Raw genomic sequence first — 27135 nt, 5'->3', positions numbered from 1 at the left:
CTACGCCTGTCAGCGTCCTCCTGGGACACAGCTCATGTGAATATGAAGTAGCTATGCCTGTCAGCGTCCTCCTGGGACACAGCTCATATATGAAGTAGCTACGCCTGTCAGCGTCCTCCTGGGACACAGCTCATGTGAATATGAAGTAGCTACGCCTGTCAGCGTCCTCCTGGGACACAGCTCATATATGAAGTAGCTATGCCCGTCAGCATCCTCCTTGGGCACAGCTCATATGAATATGAAGTAGCTATGCCTGTCAGCGTCCTCCTGGAACACAGCTAATATGAATATGAAGTAGCTATGCCTGTCAGCGTCCTCCTGGGACACAGCTCACGTGAATATGAAGTAGCTACGCCTGTCAGCGTCCTCCTGGGACACAGCTCATATATGAAGTAGCTACGCCTGTCAGCGTCCTCCTGGGACACAGCTCATGTGAATATGAAGTAGCTACGCCTGTCAGCGTCCTCCTGGGACACAGCTCATATGAATATGAAGTAGCTACGCCTGTCAGCGTCCTCCTGGGACACAGCTCATGTGAATATGAAGGAGCTATGCCCGTCAGCGTCCTCCTGGGACACAGCTCATATATGAAGTAGCTATGCCCGTCAGCATCCTCCTTGGGCACAGCTCATATGAATATGAAGTAGCTATGCCTGTGAGCGTCCTCCTGGGACACAGCTCATATATGAAGTAGCTACACCTGTAAGTGTCCTCCTGGGACACAGTTCATATATGAAGTAGCTACGCCTGTCAGCGTCCTCCTGGGACACAGCTCATAGATGAAGTAGCTACGCCTGTCAGTGTCCTCCTGGGACACAGCTCACGTGAATATGAAGTAGCTACGCCTGTCAGCGTCCTCCTGGGACACAGCTCACGTGAATATGAAGTAGCTACGCCTGTCAGCGTCCTCCTGGGACACAGCTCATATATGAAGTAGCTACGCCTGTCAGCGTCCTCCTGGGACACAACTCATGTGAATATGAAGTAGCTACGCCTGTCAGCGTCCTCCTGGGACACAGCTCACGTGAATATGAAGTAGCTACGCCTGTCAGCGTCCTCCTGGGACACAGCTCATATGAATATGAAGTAGCTATGCCTGTCAGCGTCCTCCTGGGACACAGCTCATATGAATATGAAGTAGCTACGCCCGTCAGCGTCCTCCTGGGACACAGCTCATGTGAATATGAAGTAGCTACGCCTATCAGCGTCCTCCTGGGACACAGCTCATATGAATATGAAGTAGCTACGCCCGTCAGCGTCGTCCTGGGACACAGCTCATGTGAATATGAAGTAGCTATGCCTGTCAGCGTCCTCCTGGGACACAGCTCATGTGAACATGAAGTAGCTATGCCTGTCAGCGTCCTCCTGGGACACAGCTCATGTGAATATGAAGTAGCTACGCCTGTCAGCGTCCTCCTGGGACACAGCTCATGTGAATATGAAGTAGCTACGCCTGTCAGCGTCCTCCTGGGACACAGCTCATGTGAACATGAAGTAGCTACGCCTGTGAGCGTCCTCCTGGGACACAGCTCATGTGAATATGAAGTAGCTACGCCCGTCAGCGTCCTCCTGGGACACAGCTCATGTGAATATGAAGTAGCTACGCCTGTCAGCGTCCTCCTGGGACACAGCTCATGTGAATATGAAGTAGCTACGCCTGTCAGCGTCCTCCTGGGACACAGCTCATGTGAATATGAAGTAGCTACGCCTGTCAGCGTCCTCCTGGGACACAGCTCACGTGAATATGAAGTAGCTACGCCTGTCAGCGTCCTCCTGGGACACAGCTCATATATGAAGTAGCTACGCCTGTCAGCGTCCTCCTGGGACACAACTCATGTGAATATGAAGTAGCTACGCCTATCAGCGTCCTCCTGGGACACAGCTCATGTGAATATGAAGTAGCTACGCCCGTCAGTGTCCTCCTGGGACACAGCTCATATATGAAGTAGCTACGCCTGTCAGCGTCCTCCTGGGACACAGCTCATATGAATATGAAGTAGCTACGCCCGTCAGTGTCCTCCTGGGACACAGCTCATATATGAAGTAGCTACGCCTGTCAGCGTTCTCCTGGGACACAGCTCATGTGAATATGAAGTAGCTACGCCTGTCAGCGTCCTCCTGGGACACAGCTCATATATGAAGTAGCTACGCCTGTCAGCGTCCTCCTGGGACACAGCTCATGTGAATATGAAGTAGCTATGCCTGTCAGCGTCCTCCTGGGACACAGCTCATATATGAAGTAGCTATGCCTGTCAGTGTCCTCCTGGGACACAGCTCATAGGAATATGAAGTAGCTATGCCTGTCAGCGTCCTCCTGGGACACAGCTCATATATGAAGTAGCTACGCCTGTCAGCGTCCTCCTGGGACACAGCTCATAGGAATATGAAGTAGCTACGCCTGTCAGCGTCCTCCTGGGACACAGCTCATGTGAATATGAAGTAGCTATGCCTGTCAGCGTCCTCCTGGGACACAGCTCATATATGAAGTAGCTACGCCTGTCAGCGTCCTCCTGGGACACAGCTCATGTGAATATGAAGTAGCTACGCCTGTCAGCGTCCTCCTGGGACACAGCTCATATATGAAGTAGCTACGCCTGTCAGCGTCCTCCTGGGACACAGCTCATGTGAATATGAAGTAGCTACGCCTGTCAGCGTCCTCCTGGGACACAGCTCATGTGAATATGAAGTAGCTACGCCCGTCAGCGTCCTCCTGGGACACAGCTCATGTGAATATGAAGTAGCTACGCCTGTCAGCGTCCTCCTGGGACACAGCTCATGTGAATATGAAGTAGCTACGCCTGTCAGCGTCCTCCTGGGACACAGCTCACGTGAATATGAAGTAGCTACGCCTGTCAGCGTCCTCCTGGGACACAGCTCACGTGAATATGAAGTAGCTACGCCTGTCAGCGTCCTCCTGGGACACAGCTCATATATGAAGTAGCTACGCCTGTCAGCGTCCTCCTGGGACACAACTCATGTGAATATGAAGTAGCTACGCCTATCAGCGTCCTCCTGGGACACAGCTCATGTGAATATGAAGTAGCTACGCCCGTCAGCGTCCTCCTGGGACACAGCTCATATATGAAGTAGCTACGCCTGTCAGCGTCCTCCTGGGACACAGCTCATATATGAAGTAGCTACGCCTGTCAGCGTCCTCCTGGGACACAGCTCATATGAATATGAAGTAGCTACGCCCGTCAGTGTCCTTCTGGGACACAGCTCATATATGAAGTAGCTACGCCTGTCAGCGTCCTCCTGGGACACAGCTCATGTGAATATGAAGTAGCTACGCCTGTCAGCGTCCTCCTGGGACACAGCTCATATATGAAGTAGCTACGCCTGTCAGCGTCCTCCTGGGACACAGCTCATGTGAATATGAAGTAGCTATGCCTGTCAGCGTCCTCCTGGGACACAGCTCATAGGAATATGAAGTAGCTATGCCTGTCAGCGTCCTCCTGGGACACAGCTCATAGGAATATGAAGTAGCTATGCCTGTCAGCGTCCTCCTGGGACACAGTTCATATATGAAGTAGCTACGCCTGTCAGCGTCCTCCTGGGACACAGCTCATAGGAATATGAAGTAGCTACGCCTGTCAGCGTCCTCCTGGGACACAGCTCATATATGAAGTAGCTATGCCTGTCAGCGTCCTCCTGGGACACAGCTCATGTGAATATGAAGTAGCTATGCCTGTCAGCGTCCTCCTGGGACACAGCTCATATATGAAGTAGCTACGCCTGTCAGCGTCCTCCTGGGACACAGCTCATGTGAATATGAAGTAGCTACGCCTGTCAGCGTCCTCCTGGGACACAGCTCATGTGAATATGAAGTAGCTATGCCTGTCAGCGTCCTCCTGGGACACAGCTCATATATGAAGTAGCTACGCCTGTCAGCGTCCTCCTGGGACACAGCTCATGTGAATATGAAGTAGCTATGCCTGTGAGCATCCTCCTGGGACACAGCTCATAGGAATATGAAGTAGCTACGCCCGTCAGCGTCCTCCTGGGACACAGCTCATGTGAATATGAAGTAGCTACGCCTGTCAGCGTCCTCCTGGGACACAGCTCATATATGAAGTAGCTACGCCTGTCAGCATCCTCCTGGGACACAGCTCATGTGAATATGAAGTAGCTACGCCTGTCAGCGTCCTCCTGGGACACAGCCCATGTGAATATGAAGTAGCTATGCCCGTCAGCGTCCTCCTGGGACACAGCTCATGTGAATATGAAGTAGCTATGCCTGTCAGCGTCCTCCTGGGACACAGCCCATGTGAATATGAAGTAGCTATGCCCGTCAGCGTCCTCCTGGGACACAGCTCATGTGAATATGAAGTAGCTATGCCTGTCAGCGTCCTCCTGGGACACAGCTCATATATGAAGTAGCTACGCCTGTCAGCGTCCTCCTGGGACACAGCTCATGTGAATATGAAGTAGCTACGCCTGTCAGCGTCCTCCTGGGACACAGCTCATGTGAACATGAAGTAGCTACGCCTGTCAGCGTCCTCCTGGGACACAGCTCATATGAATATGAAGTAGCTACGCCTGTCAGCGTCCTCCTGGGACACAGCTCATGTGAATATGAAGTAGCTACGCCTGTCAGCGTCCTCCTGGGACACAGCTCATGTGAATATGAAGTAGCTACGCCTGTCAGCGTCCTCCTGGGACACAGCTCATGTGAACATGAAGTAGCTACGCCTGTCAGCGTCCTCCTGGGACACAGCTCATATATGAAGTAGCTACGCCCGTCAGCGTCCTCCTGGGACACAGCTCATGTGAATATGAAGTAGCTACGCCTGTCAGCGTCCTCCTGGGACACAGCTCATATATGAAGTAGCTACGCCTGTCAGCGTCCTCCTGGGACACAGCTCATGTGAACATGAAGTAGCTACGCCCATGAGCATCTTCATTTCTGTTTTATTTGCAAGAACCTGTCACCAGGAGCAACAGGAAACCATGAGCCCACACTCGTACCCTGGCAACAGCTACCGCTAAGCTGACGAAGGCGGCGCCCTGGTGCCCAGCCGGAGGAGCTGACCAGACCCTCAACGGCACACGAGCGCTTCCTTCTCTCGCTCTGGACGGGGCCTCCGCGCACTCCTCCCGACCACGGCACTTCCCTGCTGACCGCGAAACGAATGTGAACGCGGAGCCCCTTCAAGACGCTCGGAGCTGCACCCAGAGGCTCGGCGTGCACCTCACTCCTCAGCCTTCGGGTGCTCCTCCTGTCCTCGCCACGTCTGCCGTCTACCTGTCGTGAGAAGAGGCTTCACAGGGAGGACACAGCATCCACCTACACACCTGTCTCCCGCCGGCCGCCCGCCCACAGGCTGCAGGTTCACCGCGGGCCTCCACTCGGCCTTCCGGGCACCTGCTCAGGAGGGGCAAGCTACTGCGGAGCCTCCTGGAAGCCCAGCTGCCAGTGGTGAGCACAGCCCAGCGCTGACCAGACAGCAGGGTGGGGCAGGCCTGGGGGGGAGGGGCAGGATGGAGGAGGGAGGGGGGGCAGGATGGAGGGGGAGGGTGGTGCAGGCCTGGAGGGGCAGGATGAAGGGGGGAGGGTGGGGCAGGCCTGGGGGAGGGGCAGGATGGAGGGGGGAGGGTGGGGCAGGCCTGGGAGAGAGGCGCAAGATGGAGGGGGAGGGTGGTGCAGGCCTGGGGGGAGAGGCAGGACGGAAGGGGGAGGGTGGGGCAGGCTTCAGAGGGAGGGGCAGAACGGAGGGAGGAGGGTGGTGCAGGCCTGGGGGGGCAGAATGGAGTGGGGAGGGTGGTGCAGGCCTGGGGGGGGCAGAATGGAGTGGGGAGGGTGGTGCAGGCCTGGGGGGGCAAAATGGAGGGGGGAGGGTTGGGCAGGCCTGGGGGGAGGGGCAGGACAGAGGGGGGAGGGTGGTGCAGGCCTGGGGGGGAGGGGCAGGTGGAGGGGAAAGGGTGGAGCAGGCCTGGGGGGGCAGGATGGAGGGGTAAAAGGTGGAAATGGGGGACATCTGTAATACTGTCAACAATAAAAATACTAATTAAAAAATAAAATAAAAGCCATTAAGACGCTGACCTCCTTTACAAGAAGGTGGCTCCGGGACAAGACACGTGGGTCATGGGATGGGTTGCTTGCACGTCCCCCTGGGTGTCCCGGGTGTCCCTTTAGCGCCAAGAGACCGAGGCTCATAGGGCCACCCATGTGCATGTCACAGACCCGGCTCTCCTCTCATCCGTGAGCGTTCGGCCCCTGGCCCCTGGCCCCTGGCGTGTGGCCCCTGGCGTGTGGCCCTCAGGACACGGCGGACGGGCAGAGGGGGAGCCGGGGACCGATGCGAACATTTCTTCGCAGATTTCCCTTCCCCAGTCCAGGACGTCCACTCACCGGCCTGAGGGCCGCATGGGGAGGGGAGGGGAGGCAGCAAGGCCAGGTCACCGAGGACGACAAATCGGAGCGTCTGGCCTTCGATGTGGGAACCCAGAACCCGTCTTTCCGGCAGGACCGGGCGTTTGGGATTCTTGCGGCTGCATCTCAGGCCGCACCAACAACCATCGACCATCATTTCCTCCTGCTCCTCTGAGGGCCAGGCCGGCAGGTTCGCCACTGGAGGCCCGGGAAGGTGCCACGGCTCAGGACCCACTGTGCCTCGCTGCCCTCCCCCACCGGCCTCCCCGCTCCCTCCTGCCCGCAGGCGGCCCTCGGGGCGGCCTCTCACCTCGGGGCCCTGACACCTGCTGTTGCCTCTACACCATCTTCACCTGGTGAAGTCCCACACACTCTTTTTTTTGTATTTTTTTACATTTCTTTATTGATTAAGCTATTACATATGTGTCCTTATTCCCCCATTACCCCCACCCCCCCCACTCTTTTCTTTTTAAATGTATTTTTATGGGTTTCAGGGAAGAGGGGAGAGGGAGACAGAAACATCAATGATGAGAGGGATCACTGGTCGGCGGCCTCCTGCACGCCCCTCACTGGGGATCGAGCCCGCAACCCGGGCATGAGCCCCAATCGGGAATCGAACCGCGACCTCCTGGTTCAGAGGTCAATGCTCAACCACTGAGCCACACTGGCCGGCCTACCCACTCCTACTATATCATCTTAGAGTCCCTTCCTCCAAGACACCAATCCTTCCAAGTCCATGCCTCTCCTGGACACCCATGACACCCTGCGCATCCACATTCTGGCGCATCTGTCCAAGGTAGGCTAGTCTGATCTGGCTCCAGGGCACCAGACCCCGTGCGGAAGGGGGTGCGGACGGGCACCACCCTGAGGTCCCACGGGCTCTCTGGGCAGAGTCAGCCCTGGAGCCGCCGTCCGACGACACTGTCCTCGGGGAGCGCACACGGTCACAGCCTGCATCTCTGGGTCGGAGGTCAGGGCACCCCTGTCGTTCAGAAGGTCTAGGATCCATCAGTTTCAGGGCTGGATCTCAATCCCTCTGGCTTACAGGGAACTCGGGGAGACATCGCCACCCTAAGGGGCTCCTTCTCGGGCACCAGAAGCAAGTTCATCGCAAGCAAGCGCAGGAAGGAATGCCACGTGACGCAGAGCACGCAGAGGGGCGCCCCGAGAGCAGGTGCCGCAGCCCGCCCAGCGCCCACCTTTGCAGTTGATGTCCGCGACGGCTGCGTGCCTCCCCACGGCCTCCAGCAGCTTCCTCACCTCCTCGGCGTGGCCGTTCCGGGCGTGATGCAGGAGTTGCTGCTCGGCCTCTGTATTCATCGCTGCGTTGGACACAGCACAGCAGGGGGTGAACGGGGGGAAGGAGACGTGTGTACTACCATTGGTAAAACTTTACAGATAAAATTCACAAAACAAAAAGCACAGCGCTCTCACCGAGGAGCCGGAGGCGCTCTAGACGGCACCTGCGGACACAGGGTTAGCGCCCCAGCAGGTGGCTCCGCCGGCGGGCGTGTCGCCCCAGGTGGGCTCCCAGGCAGGGCACGTCCCTGCTCATTCTTATAATTTTGTTCAAAATGTTGCTTTTTTAAAACCTTTCTGATTTCCAAAGACAAGGAGACGTCCGCATTGATACCCAGGCTCCCTCACCAGCTCAGAGACGGGAGAATGAGGAGCGCGTTTCACAGCACGCTCCCGGGACGTCACAGACCACAGCTCCCCGCAGGAGGCGTCTGTCCCCGGAGAAAGACGGCAGTCAAGGGCTGCAGGAGGGACCCCGTCATCGGGAGCCTGACCACGGGCGGACACGGCCCCCCGCCCCGCCCCCGGGGAGATCAAACCTCTCAGGGACGAACGAGAAGCACCACATCAAAGACAGGCAGTGCCCGTCACCACCAAGTCTGCGCGCCCACACACGGACGCTGGGCCCTGTCTGTCTTCACCTGTTGGCTGACGTTCGTAATGAGTACCATGCTTGTTCTGCAGGCTTCTCTCGAAGCTGAAAATCGCTGACGGTGTGTAAGGTGACTTTTGTATCAGCGATAACACCCTTCACACCGTTTCTCTTTTGAAATTTAAGAGAAATGCTATTGCCAAAGGAAGGAAAGCTGTACATACAAACACACAGGTGTGTGTGTTTTAAAGAAGTTAAAAAGAAATAGTTTACCCTAATAAGATGGTTATTTCTGAATGAATAAAGAGAGACGAGCTAAGGAGAACACTGTATACTTGGAATTTGAGTAGAGGAAACATTAGTAAACAAACTAGAGGCCCGATGCACAGAGATTCGTGCAAGAATGGGCCTTCCTTCCCCTGGCTGCCGGCACCGCCTTCGCTCCGGCCGGAACCACCTTTCCGCTTCAGCCCGGAGCCGCCTTTCCACCTTCCCATACTGCCCAGAAGCCCAGAGCGGCTGGGGTGGTGTGGAACACCTGCGTCATCACCATGGCGATGATGTAAGCGTCCCGCCCCACCCCCTGCCACTTGGCACCTGCGTATGCAAATTGACCCACCATCTTTGTCAGGTTAATTTGCATACTCACTCCTGACTGTCTGGTGGGTGTCACGAATGTACGGTCAATTAGCATGTTACTCTTTTATTAGGTAGATATATATATTTTACAAATTGAATCTTTTTCTTTTTTTTTAATATATTTTATTGATTTTTTACAGAGAGGAAGGGAGAGGGATAAAGAGTTAGAAACATCGATGGGAGAGAAACATCGATCAGCTGCCTCTTGCACACCCCCCACTGGGGATGTGCCCGCAACTAAGGCACGTGCCCTTGACCGGAATCAAACCTGGGACCCTTTAGTCCACAGGCCGATGCTCCATCCACTGAGCCAAACCGGTCAGGGCTACAAATTGAATCTTAAAAACATTTTTAAAAATCTATAATGTGCTGAAACCGGTTTGGCTCAGTGGATAGAGCGTCGGCCTGCCGACTGAAGGGTCACGGGTTCGATTCCGGTCAAGGGCACGTACCTTGGTTGCGGGCACATCCCCAGTGGGAGGTGTGCAGGAGGCAGCTGATCGATGTTTCTCTCTCATCGATGTTTCTAACTCTCTATCCCTCTCCCTTCCTCTCTGTAAAATATCAATAAAAATATATATTTTTTAAAAATCTATAATGTGCTTCATTAGCACTAGATTCCAAAGCAGCTAGCTGCTCAATGGTGTGGGGATTTCCCAATATTACATTCTGTTAATATGAGGAAAATATTAAAAATTAAGGTACTTATGTAAAAACAGCAAGAAAATAAATTTTGCTCTCAATCATATTAGCTCCTAGCAAACAACCAGTAAGTTCTCTAAAATAGGTATATTTGTAGCGGGAAGGCAGCTCCGGGAGGTTGGCGGGGGCTGTAAGAGATCAACCGACCGAAGGACTTGTACGCATGCATGCAAGCATAACCAATGGATACAAGACACTGCGGGGGGGGGGGGGGGGGGGCAGGTAAAGGCATGTACTGGGGGGTGGGGGAGGCCAGGGGGAGGTCAATGGGGGAAAAAAAGGAGACATAGGTACTACTATTTGTAATACTTCGAACAATAAAATAAAAAAATCCCAGGGGAGAACCTGGTGATGGAGCTAAAATAAAAAAATAAAATAAAAAGGTTAATATAAAAGTTACTCTCATAATGTGAATATATTTTGAAAAAAGTTTTTGTGTATATCTGTAACATAACCATTTTTACTCCTAACTGAGGTAGGTGGCATCAGAATAAGCAAAGATGGCAATCTTCTTATGCATTAAAGTTTTGTATTACTTTATCGATGTGAGACAGCACCATAACAGCCCCAGAGGAAAACCTATCTGAACACTATTTTAATTTGAAAGGTTTTAAAGAAACAATAATAAATCAACCATTAATTTGTTTTCATTTTAATGTATCTTCCTTTATAGTAGGGTGAAAAATTGAGGTGTATTTTCAAATGACCAATGAAGATAGAAATAACTACATTAGAATGACATGAAAAATCATGTGACATGAGGGCTATGAATAAGCTGTATGTGTAGACAGCTTTGCAAATATAAAAGTGTTGCTCCAAATTAAGATGTATTATATATTCACGAATAACTGTTTATAATAAAATTAACCAAAAGCCAGAAAAAATAACACACACACACACACACACATGTGTATATATAAAACTATGACATTTGTGCTAACAAAAAAATAATGCGTTTTTGTTTTAGAAATTGCACACTAGTAGACAAATTCATATTTAACACCGATTTCAGAGGTGAAGGAGCTGAGAAGTACAAAGATAAAGTCACTTCTGAGTATTGCATGCCAGTAAAGCCACAACCAGAATCTACAACTTCTAAACAGGAGGTGAAATAATAGCAATGCTCTCGATGTCATAAAACTCAAATCAGCCTCTAAAATTAAATGCGGGGGGCGGGGTGGGCTAGAGGGCGTCAGTGCGGGCAACAGGGGACATACGTAATCTTTTCAACAATAAAGATTTTTTTCAAAAAATAAAATTAAATGCCACTGGTCCTAGTAAATGTTCATGTGTGAGCTTTGAGGAAGTTGACTCTGAATTATAAACTGATCTCATTTTAAGAAGCTTTATTTACTAACTGAAATGAGATATCCCAAACATAGCAATTTAAGGACAACCACAGCAAACTGTAAAGTCTATTTTAGGAAACACTCATTCCTTCTTTTAAAAATAAAAAAATAAACTGAAAATCATTTCATCTTTGATTCCGTGAAACGTGTACTCTCACCTCCTCAAGGAGCGTCGGCGCCCAGACGAAGGGCACCTTCTCCCCCGGGCCACACTCTGAGGCTCCCCGCACAGGGTGCAAGCCATTGTGGCCAACGTCAAACGCTGACATCTACCGCCCGGTCCCCTCCTCCTGTTCAGACTCAGGCCTGCCCACAGGGGCGTGGATGCCACACGGACATAACGAAGGGACCATCCTGCTTGCTGAACATTTACCTTATCTTTACTCGGCTGGAAACGTCAGTGTTTATCAAAATTGGTGAAAATTAAGTAAGTGTCATGGCTTTGCTTTATGCAACTCTTTTAACCTTACGTTGCTATGCATTTTATCTGCTTCAACAACCAAGAGCGAACACTCAGATGCACCCGATTTGAATTTCAACCTGATTCCGAAAGCTATCCACTACGGTTTCAAAACAGGCTGGAGCCATCCAACCCGAGGGCAGAGAAGTCCACCATTAGGTAAGTCCAGTTTTTGATACCGAAAATACTAATAAGAAAGGTGAATGTCACCTTTTAATGATAAAATCCCTTAAACTTTACACAGAATGTATTTAAAATGTTTCCCATTTTGATTTCCCATTTAAAACTGTCTTCCAAGCTAATGTCGAATACTGACCAGTTGCACACCATAAATCCAGAAGCTTCTCTTTAAAGGAAAACTTTAAACTTTAAAGTAAAAACATGTGGTTACTTTCCGTCGTCCTATGATAGGAAATGCACGGTTAAGGAGTGCTTTCACTACACAGCAATTATTTGTCAGCTGATGACTCCAAGAACTCAGATACAGTAAGTGACCTAATGTAACCTCTTACTAAAAGCATTAAACGATTTCTCATACTTGTCCACCGTCTTAGTGCGTGAGGTCAGGGAAGGAAAAAATCCAACATTTTAGGAACCAAGAACACCCTATAATTATATGACATTATGATCATCAACATATCCTGTACAGAATGTATAACAGTATCTTTCTTTTTATTGACTTCGGAGAGGGAGAGACAGAAACATCCATAATGAGAAATGCTTCCGGCACGCTCCCTACTGGGGATCGAGCCTGCAACCCGGGCATGTGTCCTGGCTCGAAATCTAACCGTGATCTCCCGGATCATTGGTCGACCCCTAACCACTGCGCCACCCCAGACTGGCAACAGTATCTTTTTTGACACCTCATTCATGAATCCCGGTGAGTTGATATAAGCTGACCTCTTTCTAGAACAGGTGTTACTAGTCACCAATCAAGTTCTGATTACCATCAGTTTTGGCCTGAAAAAAAAAAAAAAACCCCGACAAGGTTCCTAACCACTTCTGATGTCTCACACACACTTGCTACCTTAATCTCTCTCCTCCATGTGCTGTTAGTTAAGCTGATTTCTACCTTCTACGGACCACTTTTCTCAGTGAATATGTATCATATACAAAACTCACCTCCTATTGATATCTGGAGGCAAGAAATTGCCACAACAGCCCTAGCTGGTTTGACTCGGTGGATAGAGCAACAGTCTGCAGATGGAAGGGTCCCGGGTTCGATTCCGGTCAAGGGCACATGCTCGGGTTGCGGGCTTGATCCCTAGTAGGGGACATGCAGGAGGCAGCCGATCAATGATTCCTTCTCACCGTGGATGTTTCTCTCTCTCTCTCCCTCTCCCTTCCTCTCTGAAATCAATATATATATATATATATGTGTATATATATATATATATGTATATATATATATATATATATGTATGTATTTTAAAATCGCCACAACAGAGTTCCAACCTAAAAATCTGCTACAGATGGCGCTGGCAGGTTCTCAGTGGTAGAGCATCGGGCCTCCGACCAAAGGGTCTCGGGTTCGGTTCCCGGGCAAGGACACGTATCTCAGTTGCAGGTTCAATCCCTGGCCCCGTCAGACAACCAATCCATGTGTCTCTCCCCCTCTCTTTCTCTAAAAAATAACCATCGATGGAATAAACAGCCTCACTCCTTGGGTAAAGATTTAAAAACCTGCTACAGATGTATCTCTACGTAGAATACAGACACAAGGGGAAATTTTTAAATGTATTTACTAGACCCTGCACGGTGTTATAGGGCCAAAGAACCGGGCTGTGTTCTTCGTCGCTGGTTCTAAACACGGTACCATGTCCCTCTGTCTGAGGCAGGAGCGTGGGGAGCAATGAGTTCAGAGGCAGCAGCTGCCAGCTCTGCACACGGTGGAACAACCCCTGCAGGCAGCTGCCTCCGGAGACACCCGAGTTCTGTGCTGAGGGGTCACCTGAAAGGCGGGCGCTGGCAAACCCTGTCCTGAGACACAACTGTTTCCGGTGGGTCTCCGCCACCTGCAGCCCCGGGACCCGGACCCGCCTGCAACCCTGGACCGGACCCACCTGCAGCCCCGGACCCGCCTGAAGCCCTGGACCCGGACCCACCTGCAGCCCCGGACCCGCCTGAAGCCCCGGACCCGGACCCGCCTGCAGCCCCGGACCTGGACCCACCTGCAGCCCCGGACCCGCCTGCAGCCCGGGACCCGCCTGCAGCCCCGGACCCGCCTGCAGCCCCGGACCCACCTGCAGCCCCGGACCCGGACCCGCCTGCAGCCCCGGACCCGCCTGCAGCCCCGGACCCGCCTGCAGCCCCGGACCCGGACCCGCCTGCAGCCCCGGACCCGCCTGCAGCCCCGGACCCGGACCCGCCTGCAGCCCCGGACCCGCCTGCAGCCCCGGACCCGGACCCGGACCCGGACCCGCCTGCAGCCCCGGACCGGTGACTATGTAAACTGGGTGGAGACGAACAGGGTGGTCTCGGAACCGTTCGGAGCTGCTCTGCGGTTACACCTGATCTTTACCTTCTCAGCTGGGGGTTCGGAACGCGCCCCTTCCACGCGGGCGGCACAAAGGATCTGGACTGGGGCATAGTCAGGCCCACGCGGCTCGCCCGCACGGCCACGCAGCCAAGCGCTCCCCACGCCGCTCCCACTCCGTGTGCGGCAGGCACCGCCCGCAGTGCCCAGGCCGTTTTCACACAAAACCGACCACGGGTTTCCCCGCGAGTCCGCGGCGGCGGGGAGTGGGCAACAAGACCACGGACCAAGGCCCCGCCCACCCCCAGGCCGGCTGCCCCTCCCCTCGCGCAGCGGCCGCCCCTGGGCTTTCTTCCCCCCAGTCCCCGCGCTGGCCCGCTGGCCCCGCCGCGCACCGCGGTCACGTGAGCAGCGCGTGACTTCCCCCGCGAGCCCACCTCCCACGGGACTAGGAAGCTCAACCCTGCGATGCGCCCGACCGAGTCCCGAGAGCGCGGCGGCGGGCCGGGCAGGGGACGCGGGTGGCGGCGGCAACACGTGCCAACACCTCGCCAAGTAGCAACCAACTTCCTCGCGGGCAGCGGCAGCGGCAGCGGCGGCCGCGTGACGGGCTCGGAGCCGGGCATCGCCGCGCCGCGACTCCGACCACCGGCGGGGACGCGGGAGAGCAGCGCGCACCCCGCCAGGCGCGCGCAGACCTCCCCAGACCCCGGGCACCGGGCACCGGGCAGAGCGCAGCCCGCGCGCGGGAGGCGGCCGCGCAAACTGACCTCGGCGGCCACCCGGCTCCCGGGCTCCCGGAACCAGGACCGAGACCGCAGGCTTCCCGTCCGCTCGCCCTGCGTCGATGAAGCGGAGGTCACCCGCGCGCACTGCCCAGGACCCCGGCGCGGGAACCCTGCGGGGCGCGAGGGGGCAGGACACGTCCCGCGAGGCGTGGCTCCGCCCTCCGCGCCTCCCGCTCCACCCTGGGCGCCGGATCGTGCGGCACGTGACCGGCTCGCGGGCCCAGCGGCGCGCGCGAGGCCCCAGGCCCCGCCCCCGGGCCGCACGCCCCGCTCCAGTCCCGCCCCCGGCGCCGCACGCCCCGCCCCCGAACCGCACGCCCCGCCCCAGTCCCGCCCCCGGGCCGCTCCAGCCCCGCCCCCGGGACGCACGCCCCGCCCCGGGACGCTCCAGTCCCGCCCCCGGCGCCGCACGCCCCGCCCCGGGACGCTCCAGTCCCGCCTCCGGGCCGCTCCAGCCCCGCCCCCGGGACGCACGCCCCGCCCCGGGACGCTCCAGTCCCGCCCCCGGCGACGCACGCCCCGCCCCGGGACGCTCCAGTCCCGCCCCCGGCGCCGCACGCCCCGCCCCCGGGACGCTCCAGTCCCGCCCCCGGGACGCACGCCCCGCCCCGGGACGCTCCAGTCCCGCCCCCGGCGACGCACGCCCCGCCCCGGGCCGCTCCAGTCCCGCCCCCGGCGCCGCACGCCCCGCCCCGGGCCGCTCCAGTCCCGCCTGAAGCCCCGAGTCAGCGCCCGTCTGCCCACGGGTGAGAGGCGGGGCAAAGCCTGCTCGCTCCTCCCAACACACCCCCACCCCGAAACTAGGGGGAACCCCACCCCGAGGCCGCGGAGGAGCTGCGGCCGGGAGAGGACGCCCCCTCGCTGAAGCAAACGTGAACGCTGAGCTGATGCTCTGGAAGGTTGTTACCGAGCGAACGCATCGCCCAGCTGCCCAGCTGTTTCTGCTCCGGCCGCCGCCTTCCCCGACCCTCACCTCGCTGCTCCGCGCGTGACGGAGGAAGGCCCCGCGGTGCCCTCCGCGCCGCCCTGAGGCGCTTGGAGGGAAGTGGTGTTACAATAATGTAACCTCTCCAATGTATGAACTATTGTATGAAATGTTTGCTGGTGGAAACCCCAATACCCTGTAACTTCCAAAACTAATGAACACCCCACTATCTTGCTGTGAACACCCTGAGCCCTTAAAGTGTAAACGCCCTGCCCCCAGCATCAGGCACACCGAATGGCCCACACAGATAAGGACACAGGTCGTTTACTTCGGTCTGTATAGCCCGGGACCGTCTTCAGTTGAGGTCTCCCGCCCGATCAGAGGGGGACTCCACGTCACCCCGAGAGATGAGCCCCTGACAGCTCTGCTGTGTGAGCCTGAACCAGCTGCGGCCGCCTGTCTGTTTCCGTCTTCGTCCTCTGTCCTTCAGTGTGCATGGCCGGGTGGCCTTTGCCGGAGCCCAGGACCCACTAGGAACAGGTAAACAGACCCCGTGTGATTGCATCTAACTCTGTCTGTGTCATGTGTTCCGGTCGGCTCAGCTGGACATTGAAGCACCAGGGGACAGGCCGTTATTGCTGACTCCTGGTCACCTGCGTTTGTCCCACGAAGTCTAGACAGATCATCAATGAACTGGGGCATAATTGGAACAATTGGCCACAAAGTCTCTCCGCCCTCCGCGCCCCGCCGCCTTCCCGCGTCCACCCTTCAGCCTCCAGCACCAGGTCGCTGGGGGAGTTAGTCTGTGTGCGCAGGCTTCAGCGCTGGTATAATTACAACTTTTAAAAACGTGCAAAACTAAAAGAGAAAGAAACTTTAAGCATATGGACAATTTCTCAACTTTCCAGTGTACTAAATGTACATGTTATTTTGTAATGAAAAATTAACAAACAGGTATCATTTTTTAAAAATGTTTTTTTATTGATTTCAGAGAGGAAGAGAGAAACATCAATGATGAATCATTGATCGGCTGCCTCCTGCAGGCCCTCTACTGGGGACTGAGCCCACAACCCAGGCAGGTGCCCTTGACCAGAATCGAACCCAGGACCCTTCAGTCTGCAGGCTGGCGCTCTGTCCACTGAACCAAACCAGCTAGGGCAGTGGTCAGCAAACTCATTAGTCAACAGAGCCAAATATCAACAGTACAACGATCGAAATTTCTTTGGAGAGCCAGATTTTTTAAACTTAAACTTCTTCTAACACCACTTCTTCAAAATAGACTCTCCCAGGCCGTGGTATTTTGTGGAAGAGCCACACTCAAGGGGCCAAAGAGCCGCGGTTTGCCGACCACTGAGCTAGGGCAACAAACAGGTATCATCTTTAAGGGACTAGTTTTATAGTCCATTTAAGTCTAGAAACATATTGAGAACATACAGGCCAGCTGGTCAGTGATGGGTCACGTGGCAGACCTCCTAGCGTGAGTGGGGACCTCCAGCAGCCCTGCGGGGCGCCTTAGCCAGCGTCTCCTCTATCAGTAAAAAGCAGGGGCTGCTCACCAGCCCAACCCTCAGGGCTTGTTTGCTCATGAGGCTGAATTGCCGTAAGAGCCAAAAAGAAAGTTAACTATTGAAATAATTTTCCATGGGATCCCACTAAAGCTTTCATTCTCACTGATAACTGACTAAATTCCTCAGCCCCCCTCTCTCCTTCGAGGAGCAAGTTTATCCACTGCAGGTCCGTCTCAAGCATGAAACACAGCCAAAACCATCCTTTAAACCAGTGGTCGGCAAACTGCGGCTCGCAAGCCACATGCGGCTCTTTGGCCCCTTGAGTGTGGCTCTTCCACAAAATACCACAGCCTGGGCGAGTCTATTTTGAAGAAGTGGCGTTAGAAGAAGTTTAAGTTTAAAAAATTTGGCTCTCCAAAGAAATGTCAATCGTGGTGCTGTTGATATTTGGCTCTGTGGACGAATGAGTTTGCCGACCACTGCTTTCAACCATTGGAGAATATATTTGGGATGACTCTACGCCCTTCTTGATCTTTGTACATGAAAACAGGTCCTGGCCAACAGGAGGATGGAGCGGCTGGGAGGTGGACGTGATTCCCACGAAGAGAAGTCCCAGGCCTGACAGGATCACTATGTGAACAACAACGTCAACGGAGCCCCTTTCGGACGGAGCTGGGCGGCCAGGCCAGGGGTCGCCCTGCACATCTTCCACCTCAGCCCCGGGGACTGTCCAACGGGGCAGAATGACACATCTCCATCCAATTATCCTATATAATAGAAGGGTAATATGCAAATAGACCAGGCAGAAGAACAACCAAATAACCAATCAAAGCGTAATATGCTAATGTATGCTAAAGCTGTTCAACCGCTCGCTATGACGTACACTGACCACCAGGGGGCAGACAGTCAACTGGTTGACCAGTCGCTATGATGTGCACTGGCCACTAGGGGGCAGATGCTCCAACTGGTAGGTTAGCTTGCTGCTGGGGTCCCGCCAATCGGGACTGAGCCAGGTGGGCCGGGCTCGCCCTGGAGCCCTCCCGCAGACCCTCCCCAGGCTGATGGTGCACCAGTGGGGTCCCTCAGCCTGGCCTATACCCTCTGGCAATCCGGCACCCCTCGGGGGATGTTGGAGAGCAGGTTTCAGCCCCATCCCACATGCCACTCCCCTTGGGAGGGTGCCAGACACAGGGCTCATGGCTGGCGAGCGCTGCTACAGTAGTGCGAGCCTCTCCCGATCAGGTCTGATTGGGCGCGAGCCCGTGATAGGCACAATGGGGCTGGGATTAGCAAGAGCGGCAGATAGGAGCTGCAGGTGGCGCTGAACTGCAGGTTTCAGCCCGATCCCTGCAGGCCACCCAGAGGGACCTCACCCGTGCACAAATTCGTGCACTGGGCCTCTAGTGTATTGAATAATAATCCTATCTAATAAAAGAGAAACATGCAAATTGACCGTACCTCTGCTATGCCCACAAGCCACGCCCACCAGCCAATCAGGAGTGAGTATGCAAATTAACCCAACCAAAATGGTGGCGGACACGGAGCTGGAGCAAGCAGGAGACTTGGGTTGACCCCCGCTGATAAAGGAAGCCAAGCTTCCCACCCACCCTGGCCAGCCCTGGCCTCCACTCAAGGCTACAAAGTTTCAATTATAGAAGATAAATCCCAGACACCTGCTTCCAGCCGGCCCTGGCCTCCGCTCAAGGAGGTGCTGAAAAGAAAAAAAAAAAAGCAAAAAAGGAGGGGCTGGGAGCTTGGGTTGCCAGGGGCCGTGGCCAGCCTGCAAACAGCCATCAGCCCCTCACCCAGGCTGGCCAGGCACCCTAGAGGGACCCCCCACCCTGAAGGGGCTGTGGCCAGCCTGAAAATAGCCATCAGCCCCTCACCCAGGCTGGCCACACCCCCATGGGGTGAGGGTCCTCACTGGGGGGCTTGGCCAGCCTGCAAACAGCCATCAGCCCCTCACCCAGGCTGGCCAAGCCCCCCAGTGGGGACCCCCCACCCTGAAGGGGGTATGGCCAGCCTGAAAACGGCCCTCAGCCCCTCACCCAGGCTGGCCAGGCACCCTAGCTGGACCCCCACCCTGATCAGGGACAACCTTCAGGGAAAACCAGCCAGCCCCCACCCATGCACCAGGCCTCTATCTATACTAATAAAAGGGTAATATGCTAATTAGACTGGGAGACCTTCCAGGAGACCTTCCGGACATTCTTCTGTACAAAGCCATGGTGGCGGAGCCGAGGTAGAGGTGGTTAGAGGCCAAGAGGGGAAGGCAGTTGTGGGTGATCAGGCTGGTGGGGGGCGGGGCCGTTGGGGGTAACCAGACCAGCAGGGGGGCCAGTTGGGAGTAGGCAGGCCATCAGTGGGGGTCAGTTGGAGGTGATCAGGACAGTGGGGGGGGCAGTTTGGAGTGAGCAGGCCAGCAGGGGGACAATTGGGGGCGAGCAAACCAGTGGGGAGGGAAGGTGGGGGTGAGCAGGCCAGCAGGGGGGACAGTTGGGGGCAAGCACACTAGCACGGGGGGCAGTTGGGGGTGATCAGGCTGGCGGGGGGGGGCATTTGGGGGCAAGCAGGCCGGCGGCAGGGGGCAGTTGGGGGCGAGCAGGCTGGCACAGGCAGAGTGGTTAGAGGCAATCAGGCAGGCAGGCAGGCAGGCAGGTGAGCAGTTAGGAGCCAGCAGTCCCGGATTGCGAGAGGGATGTCTGACTGCTGGTTTAGGCCCGATCCCTGTAAACCGGCAGTAGGACATCCTTTGAAGGGTCCCAGATTGGAGAGGGTGCAGGTCGGGCTGAGGAACAACCACCCCCCCACCCCCGCACGAATTTCGTGCACCAGGCCACTAGTAATAATAATGATAAAATAGAGTACCACAATCTTGGCTGGCATGGCTCAGTGGTTGAGCGGTGACCACTGAACCAGCAGGTCATGGTTTGATTCCTGGTCAGGGCACATGCCCGGGTTGCAGGCTCGATCCCCAGTGTGGGGTGTGCAGGAGGCAGCCGATCCATAATTCTCATCATTGATGTTTCTATCTCTCTCTCTCCCTCTCCCTTTCTCTCTGAAATCAATAAAAATATATTTTAAGAAAATAAAAATAAAATAGGGTAAAATAACGATTGGACCGGACCCTAGGACAACATTGTATCCCAAAGAACTGTTTGCAGACATCACAGGAAAGCAGTTATTCTGACTACTGGGCTGAAATTAAAAACTCTGTTTAGCAGTATCATCACTGTCGCACTCTGACCATGGACATGCCCTCCTCCCACTGAGGTCATTGTCCCCTTCCTTCCCCGTAAACACGTGTTGCCGTGGTCTCCTCACCTGAGCAGTTTGGGCTTCTGCCTGAGCCGGTGGTTCCCCAATAGCTCTTGTCCTTTGTTGCTCTCCCTCCGAAGGCCCCTCTGGTTGGCGGACAGCTAAGTGGACCGTTTCCACAGGCGTCACCCCGCATTCACAGACGTCCCCGTGAGGAAGAGTCTCTGACGCTGTCCGACAACCAGGCCGGGTGCCGTGGAGCCCAGCTGCTCGGTGGGACTTCCTGCCCCGAGGGATGTCCGACAGCCGCCTGTCCAGTGCCGTCGTCACGAGACTCACGTGCCTGCCGAGCTCTTGAAATCTGCCTACAGATTTGAATTTCTCATTTTACTTCATTGTGATTAATTTGTTTTGGATAGCCACACGTGGACAGCAGCTACCACAACGGACAGTGATGTTCCAGAACAAAGCAATTCCCCCATTGCCCCCAAGCATGTCCTACTCCATTTTAAGAAGTTCTGGGCAGACGTGAAATCGCTGGAAACGGTATTTCCCCCAAGTCTTCTCTGAACTCATGAGCAGGCAGTGTTGTAGCTTTGCGGACGGAGCGTGTTCAAGTCACCGTCATCCCTGTCCCCCAGGACGAATCGTCGTGGAGTGGAAGCTCTGGGAGGACAGAAAGGCCTTGGGAGTAACTAACTTCGCCTCATCATTCCCATGCCTGGCCGACCCAACTGAAACAGGACCAGGGCAAATGGACCTTCCACCACAATGCACTTCGTCAGACTTGCCCTGTGCCTGCTGCAGCCTGGACCTGCCTCGGATTCTTTTGTCTGCGTGTTTCCAGACCCTCAGGAGCCCACAGCCTACCTGCTCCTCTCCCACCTCCCAACAACTCTCCCCTGAATACGACGCCCTCCCGATCGAGGATCGATCGCAGTGCCTGATGCTGTGTCCCTGTTAGGACTTAAGCCTGAAACACCCAGCATGCACGTAGTGCGCTGCATGTTACAAATACTCCCCTGGTGCCGTGCACCTTCCGAGAGCTTGGGGAGGCACTCAGGCTTGTCACATTTACCAAAAGGAGGACTTTATGGACTGAGGCTGGGAAGGGCTGTGAGTCATTGCTGCCTGGAATGCTGAAAAGTAGGTCAGATGTCATCAGGCAAATCCAGGTAAATTGGTGAGTTGGGGGAATTAGCCCACTTAGATATTAACACGAGGGCCCCAGTGCACCAATTCGTGCACGGGTGGGGTCCGGCCAGCCGGGCCCCAATAGGGTGGATCATGCTGGCCTGCCCCCTATTGGGGTGGGGGGGCAATCAGGGCAGGGCCGGCCAGGGGGAGGGGCCGCAGGCCGATATGGGTGATGGAGGCCCATTGGGGGCTGTGGCCCGCTGGGGGGAGGGGCTGCAGGAGGTTGGCCAGCTGGCCCCGCCCCCTATTGGGGTGAGAGGTGGGATCAGGGGCAGGCCAGCCAGGGGGAGGGCCTCTGGGCCTATCGTGGTGGGGCGGGCTGACTGGGGGCAGGGCTGGCCAGGGGGTGGGGGGAGGGGGAGGGAGGGGGCGTTTGGCTGGCCCGCCCCGCTCTTGATTGGGGTGGGAGAGTCCCTTCAGGGACAGGCCGGCAGGGGGGAGGGGCCTCGAGGCTGGCTGGCTGGCTGGCCCCACCCCGATCCGGCCAGTTCAGTGGCCACAGTGGGTGTCATAGCAGCCGGTCGTTATAGTTGCTATGGTCGCTGGCTTTAGTGTAGTTAACGCCATACCATCACAGCTATGAGGTCATGGGGCGCTCTCTCATAAAAGCTGAGTAAACTTGGGGTCATTGGTGCCGTTACACTCCGTTTATTAATAACTAACTGCTGTATTTTTGGATGCTGTTTTTATCTGGACTTAATTCTGTGCCTCCCACCAATGACTGGCTTTGCTGGATCCCACACACGAAGCTTAGAAAGGTCTGTGTGGTTTCCTGGCTGCAAGCAGCCAGCACCGGCCTGGCTGACTCCAGCCCACAGGGGAGGTACGCACGGGATCAGAGAACGGCTGGGAAGCTGGCCTGGCCAGGGCAGGCCTGGGCGCATCAGGGGTCAGGGAAGGAGCTAGTCTGTCATTTTCCTAGGGTGCTACGCTGGAAAAGGGTAAGTTGCCATTATTATTTGTATATTTCTGCAGACTTCAGAGAGAGGAAGAGAAACATCCTCTCAGGATGAGAAATATCTTCAGGGAGAGAAACATCAATGATGAGAATCATGGATCAGCTGCCTCCTGCACACCCCACACTAGGGATCGAGCCTGCAACCCAGGCCTGTGCCCTGACCTGACCAGGAATCGAACTGTGACCTCGTGATTCATAGGCTGATGCTCAACCCCCGAGCCACACGGGCTGCTAGTTGTAATTACTTTTGTTTTCCTTCAGAAGAGGCAGAGGGGGGAGCAGAGAGGCAGCTGCACCTCACACACTGCCTGGTGCAGCACCACTTCCAGAGCAGGGGCAGGGGCAGTGGACAGCCGCCACCACAAAAGCGCCCGTTACGGCCTCTTTGTTGTTTCCGATCGAGCCCTTCCGTCGTGGCTTTTCCCAGAAGGCACGGGTCCCCTTTAGCCCTTAGCTCCACGCGTCATCAGTACACCCCGCTTTTCCCTCCATCACCATCGGCCGAGCCATGTGCCTGGCAGCTACACCGCCCTTCCCTGGAGAGCCTGTCCTGCCGTGCCCTTCAGAGCACCTCCGAGGCTGGGACGTCCGGACCGGCAGGCCTCTGCCTCCCCACGCAGGTGAGGGGCAGAACACACCACCCTGGGGGGCCACTTGGCATGGACATCATTTTGGCCAAAGACAACCCCCTCCCCCTTCACCGCCCGAGTTCACATAGAGGCCTCTCCCAGGACAGCGCTCCTGAGAGGCAACTTCTCGGAGTGGAGACACCTGCACGGCCTGGCACCATCGTTCAGCACCTGTAAGCCTCTGCTCGCCCATCTTCCTGTGAACGCTCTCCCTCCCGCTGAAGCCCAGGCCCGGCCCCTCTCCTAGCACAGGGTGGCAGGTGAGCCCGTGAGCCCATATCTGCATGGGGCTCCGGTTTGTGCAAAACGTGTTCTTCTCTTGGTCAATTTAATCAGCCAAAGACCCGGGAAGGGAAGGAGGCAGTTTCCTGCCCTTGTAAGCTCTAACCACTACACTACACTCCCCCCCCCCCCCCCCCCCGCCCACCACCCAGCCGTGCCAGCCGTCAGATCCCCTCGGGGCGAAGGCTGGCTCCGCGGCGCTCACCTGCAGGTCCCCACGTGGAGCTGAACTGAGTCCGTTGACTCCCTTCCCCGGGCCACTCTCTCCCTTACGGACCACCAGCACTCACTCCCAGATGCCCCGACCGGTCCTCATGCTCCGACGGGTCACGCCATTCTGATACCCAGTGTGCACTTTGCTCTCAGAACACAGCACCTTCTAGTTAGATGGGATGCCTGAGTCACTTAATAAAGCCAATTACATCTTCAGATGCACCTGGTTGAATTTGGTTCTTTAACGCTGTGGTATGTGGTAGAAAGAAGGTGCTATGTGCCAGGAGCGGGATCTACTGTGCTTTTAGAAGGTTGTTTTGCTGGGCACTGTTTTATGTTACATTTTACTGGGGTAGTTTTCAGGTGGGAGTTGAAACTCTTTGAAAGGCCCCTGAGAGGGAGGGCTGCTTAGCAGTTGGGACTCGAGGCCAGAGGGGACAGAAGGCCTTTCGAGTAAGGGATTAAGTGGCTAGATGAGGTGTCTCCAATCAGGGAACTGATAGAATTCACCACGAAGGCACTGCAATGTATGCATTGGGGTAAGGAAGGAATGACACAAAATGATTTACATTTTTTGGCTAATGAGCCCGATCAGCATGGCTTAGTGGTTGAGCACGGACTTCTGGTCATATGTACCTGGTCAGGGCATATGCTCACGTTGTGGGCTCGAATCCCAGTAGGGGGCGTGTAGGAGGCAGCCAATCAATGATTCTTTTTCATCATTGATGTTTCTCTCTCTCCTTCCTCCCTGAAATCAATAAAAATGTATTTTTAAGAAACGTCCTTACAGCCCAGCCAGGGTGACTCAGCGGCTGGGTGCTGACCACGCACCAAGAGGTCACTGTTTCGATTCCGGTTGGGCGTGGTGTTTCTCTCCCCCATCCCTCTTTCTCTCTAAAAAAAAGCAATAATAGCCATTCCTTTCAGTGGACGTCCCTACAAAGCGGTCCTGGTCGCCTGGTGGTGCTGCAGCCCCGGGCCGGAGAGCCGCCAGCACTGAGTCGTGCTCTCTGGGCCACGACTGTGGCGAAGCTACTTCATGTGGTGCGAATGCCAAACAGAAATACCACACGGGAGCCGGACGAGGAAAAGCTGGGCGAGAACTTTCCGCCCCGTCTACAGGAGCTCTGTCTACAGGAGCCCTGTCTACAGGAGTTCTGTCTACAGGAGCTCTGTCTATGGGAGCCCTGTCTACAGGAGCTCTGTCTACGGGAGCTCTGTCTACAGGAGCTCTGTCTACAGGAGCTCTGTCTACAGGAGTTCTGTCTACAGGAGCCCTGTCTACAGGAGTTCTGTCTACAGGAGCTCTGTCTACAGGAGCTCTGTCTGTCCACAGGAGCTCTGTCTACAGGAGCCCTGTCTACAGGAGTTCTGTCTACAGGAGCCCTGTCTACAGGAGCTCTGTCTGTCCACAGGAGCTCTGTCTACAGGAGCTCTGTCTACAGGAGCTCTGTCTACAGGAGTTCTGTCTATAGGAGCCCTGTCTACAGGAGTTCTGTCTACAGGAGCTCTGTCTACAGGAGCTCTGTCTACAGGAGCCCTGTCTACAGGAGCTCTGTCTGTCTACAGGAGTTCTGTCTACAGGAGCTCTGTCTACGGGAGCTCTGTCTACGGGAGCCCTGTCTACGGGAGCTCTGTCTACGGGGGCTCTGTCTACGGGAGCCCTGTCTACAGGAGCTCTGTCTACAGGAGCTCTGTCTACAGGAGCTCTGTCTACAGGAGCTCTGTCTGTCTACGGGAGCTCTATCTACAGGAGTTCTGTCTACAGGAGTTCTGTCTACAGGAGCTCTGTCTACAGGAGCTCTGTCTACAGGAGTTCTGTCTACAGGAGCCCTGTCCACAGGAGTTCTGTCCACGGGAGCCCTGTCTACGGGAGCCCTGTCTACGGGAGCTCTGTCTACGGGGGCTCTGTCTACGGGAGCCCTGTCTACGGGAGCTCTGTCTACAGGAGCTCTGTCTGTCTACGGGAGCTCTGTCTACAGGAGTTCTGTCTACAGGAGCTCTGTCTACGGGAGCTCTGTCTGTCTACGGGAGCTCTGTCTACGGGAGCTCTGTCTACGGGAGCTCTGTCTACGGGAGCTCTGTCTACGGGAGTTCTGTCTACGGGAGCTCTGTCTGTCTACGGGAGCTCTGTCTGTCTACGGGAGCCCTTTCTACGGGAGCCCTGTCTACGGGAGCCCTGTCTACGGGAGCCCTGTCTACGGGAGCCCTGTCTACGGGAGCTCTGTCTACGGGAGCTCTGTCTACGGGAGCTCTGTCTGTCTACAGGAGCTCTGTCTGTCTACAGGAGCTCTGTCTACAGGAGCTCTGTCTATAGGAGTTCTGTCTACGGGAGCCCTGTCTACGGGAGCTCTGTCTACAGGAGCTCTGTCTACAGGAGCTCTGTCTACAGGAGTTCTGTCTACAGGAGCTCTGTCTACAGGAGCCCTGTCTACAGGAGCCCTGTCTACAGGAGTTCTGTCTACAGGAGCTCTGTCTACAGGAGCTCTGTCTACAGGAGCCCTGTCTACAGGAGCTCTGTCTACAGGAGCCCTGTCTACAGGAGCTCTGTCTGTCCACAGGAGCTCTGTCTACAGGAGCTCTGTCTACAGGAGCTCTGTCTGTCTACAGGAGCCCTGTCTATAGGAGCTCTGTCTGTCTACAGGAGCTCTGTCTGTCTACAGGAGCCCTGTCTATAGGAGCTCTGTCTGTCCACAGGAGCTCTGTCTACAGGAGCTCTGTCTACGGGAGTTCTGTCTACGGGAGCTCTGTCTACGGGAGCTCTGTCTACAGGAGCTCTGTCTACAGGAGCCCTGTCTATAGGAGCTCTGTCTACAGGAGCTCTGTCTGTCTACAGGAGCCCTGTCTATAGGAGCTCTGTCTGTCCACAGGAGCTCTGTCTACAGGAGCCCTGTCTACAGGAGCTCTGTCTACAGGAGCTCTGTCTACAGGAGCTCTGTCTACAGGAGCTCTGTCTACAGGAGCCCTGTCTATAGGAGCTCTGTCTACAGGAGCTCTGTCTGTCTACAGGAGCCCTGTCTACAGGAGCCCTGTCTACAGGAGCTCTGTCTACAGGAGCTCTGTCTACAGGAGGCCTGTCTGTCTACGGGAGCTCTGTCTACAGGAGTTCTGTCTGTCTACAGCTCTGTCAACAGGAGCTCTGTCTACAGGAGCCCTGTCTACAGGAGCTCTGTCTGTCCACAGGAGCTCTGTCTACAGGAGCTCTGTCTGTCTACAGGAGCCCTGTCTATAGGAGCTCTGTCTGTCTACAGGAGCTCTGTCTGTCTACAGGAGCCCTGTCTATAGGAGCTCTGTCTGTCCACAGGAGCTCTGTCTACAGGAGCTCTGTCTACAGGAGTTCTGTCTACGGGAGTTCTGTCTACGGGAGCTCTGTCTACAGGAACTCTGTCTACAGGAGCCCTGTCTATAGGAGCTCTGTCTACAGGAGCTCTGTCTGTCTACAGGAGCCCTGTCTATAGGAGCTCTGTCTGTCCACAGGAGCTCTGTC

General features: G+C 55.4%; 1 protein-coding gene across 2 annotated transcripts in view; it reads right to left on the bottom strand.

The window, feature by feature from the left end:
* The window catches only part of OSBPL1A (oxysterol binding protein like 1A), a 122875-nt gene extending 108032 nt beyond the window's left edge, over positions 1 to 14843 (bottom strand). The window contains exons 1-2 of one of the 2 annotated variants that reach the window (XM_080686800.1): positions 14661 to 14843; positions 7573 to 7695 (exon numbers count right to left, since the gene is read on the bottom strand). In XM_080686800.1, the coding sequence (XP_080542926.1) occupies positions 7573 to 7693 (121 nt within the window). In that variant the 5' untranslated portion in view covers positions 7694 to 7695; positions 14661 to 14843. Of the gene's footprint in view, positions 1 to 7572; positions 7696 to 13935; positions 14251 to 14660 lie in introns of those variants that run through there. The other variant, XM_080686799.1, reaches the window with a different exon arrangement.
* Positions 14844 to 27135: the final 12292 nt, after the last annotated feature.

Source organism: Plecotus auritus (genome assembly GCF_963455305.1).
Source record: "Plecotus auritus genome assembly, chromosome: 8".
NCBI classification, from domain to species: Eukaryota; Metazoa; Chordata; class Mammalia; order Chiroptera; family Vespertilionidae; genus Plecotus; species Plecotus auritus.
The sequence above is the reverse complement of the archived record's forward strand: the minus strand, read 5'-3'. Positions and strand labels throughout refer to the sequence as shown.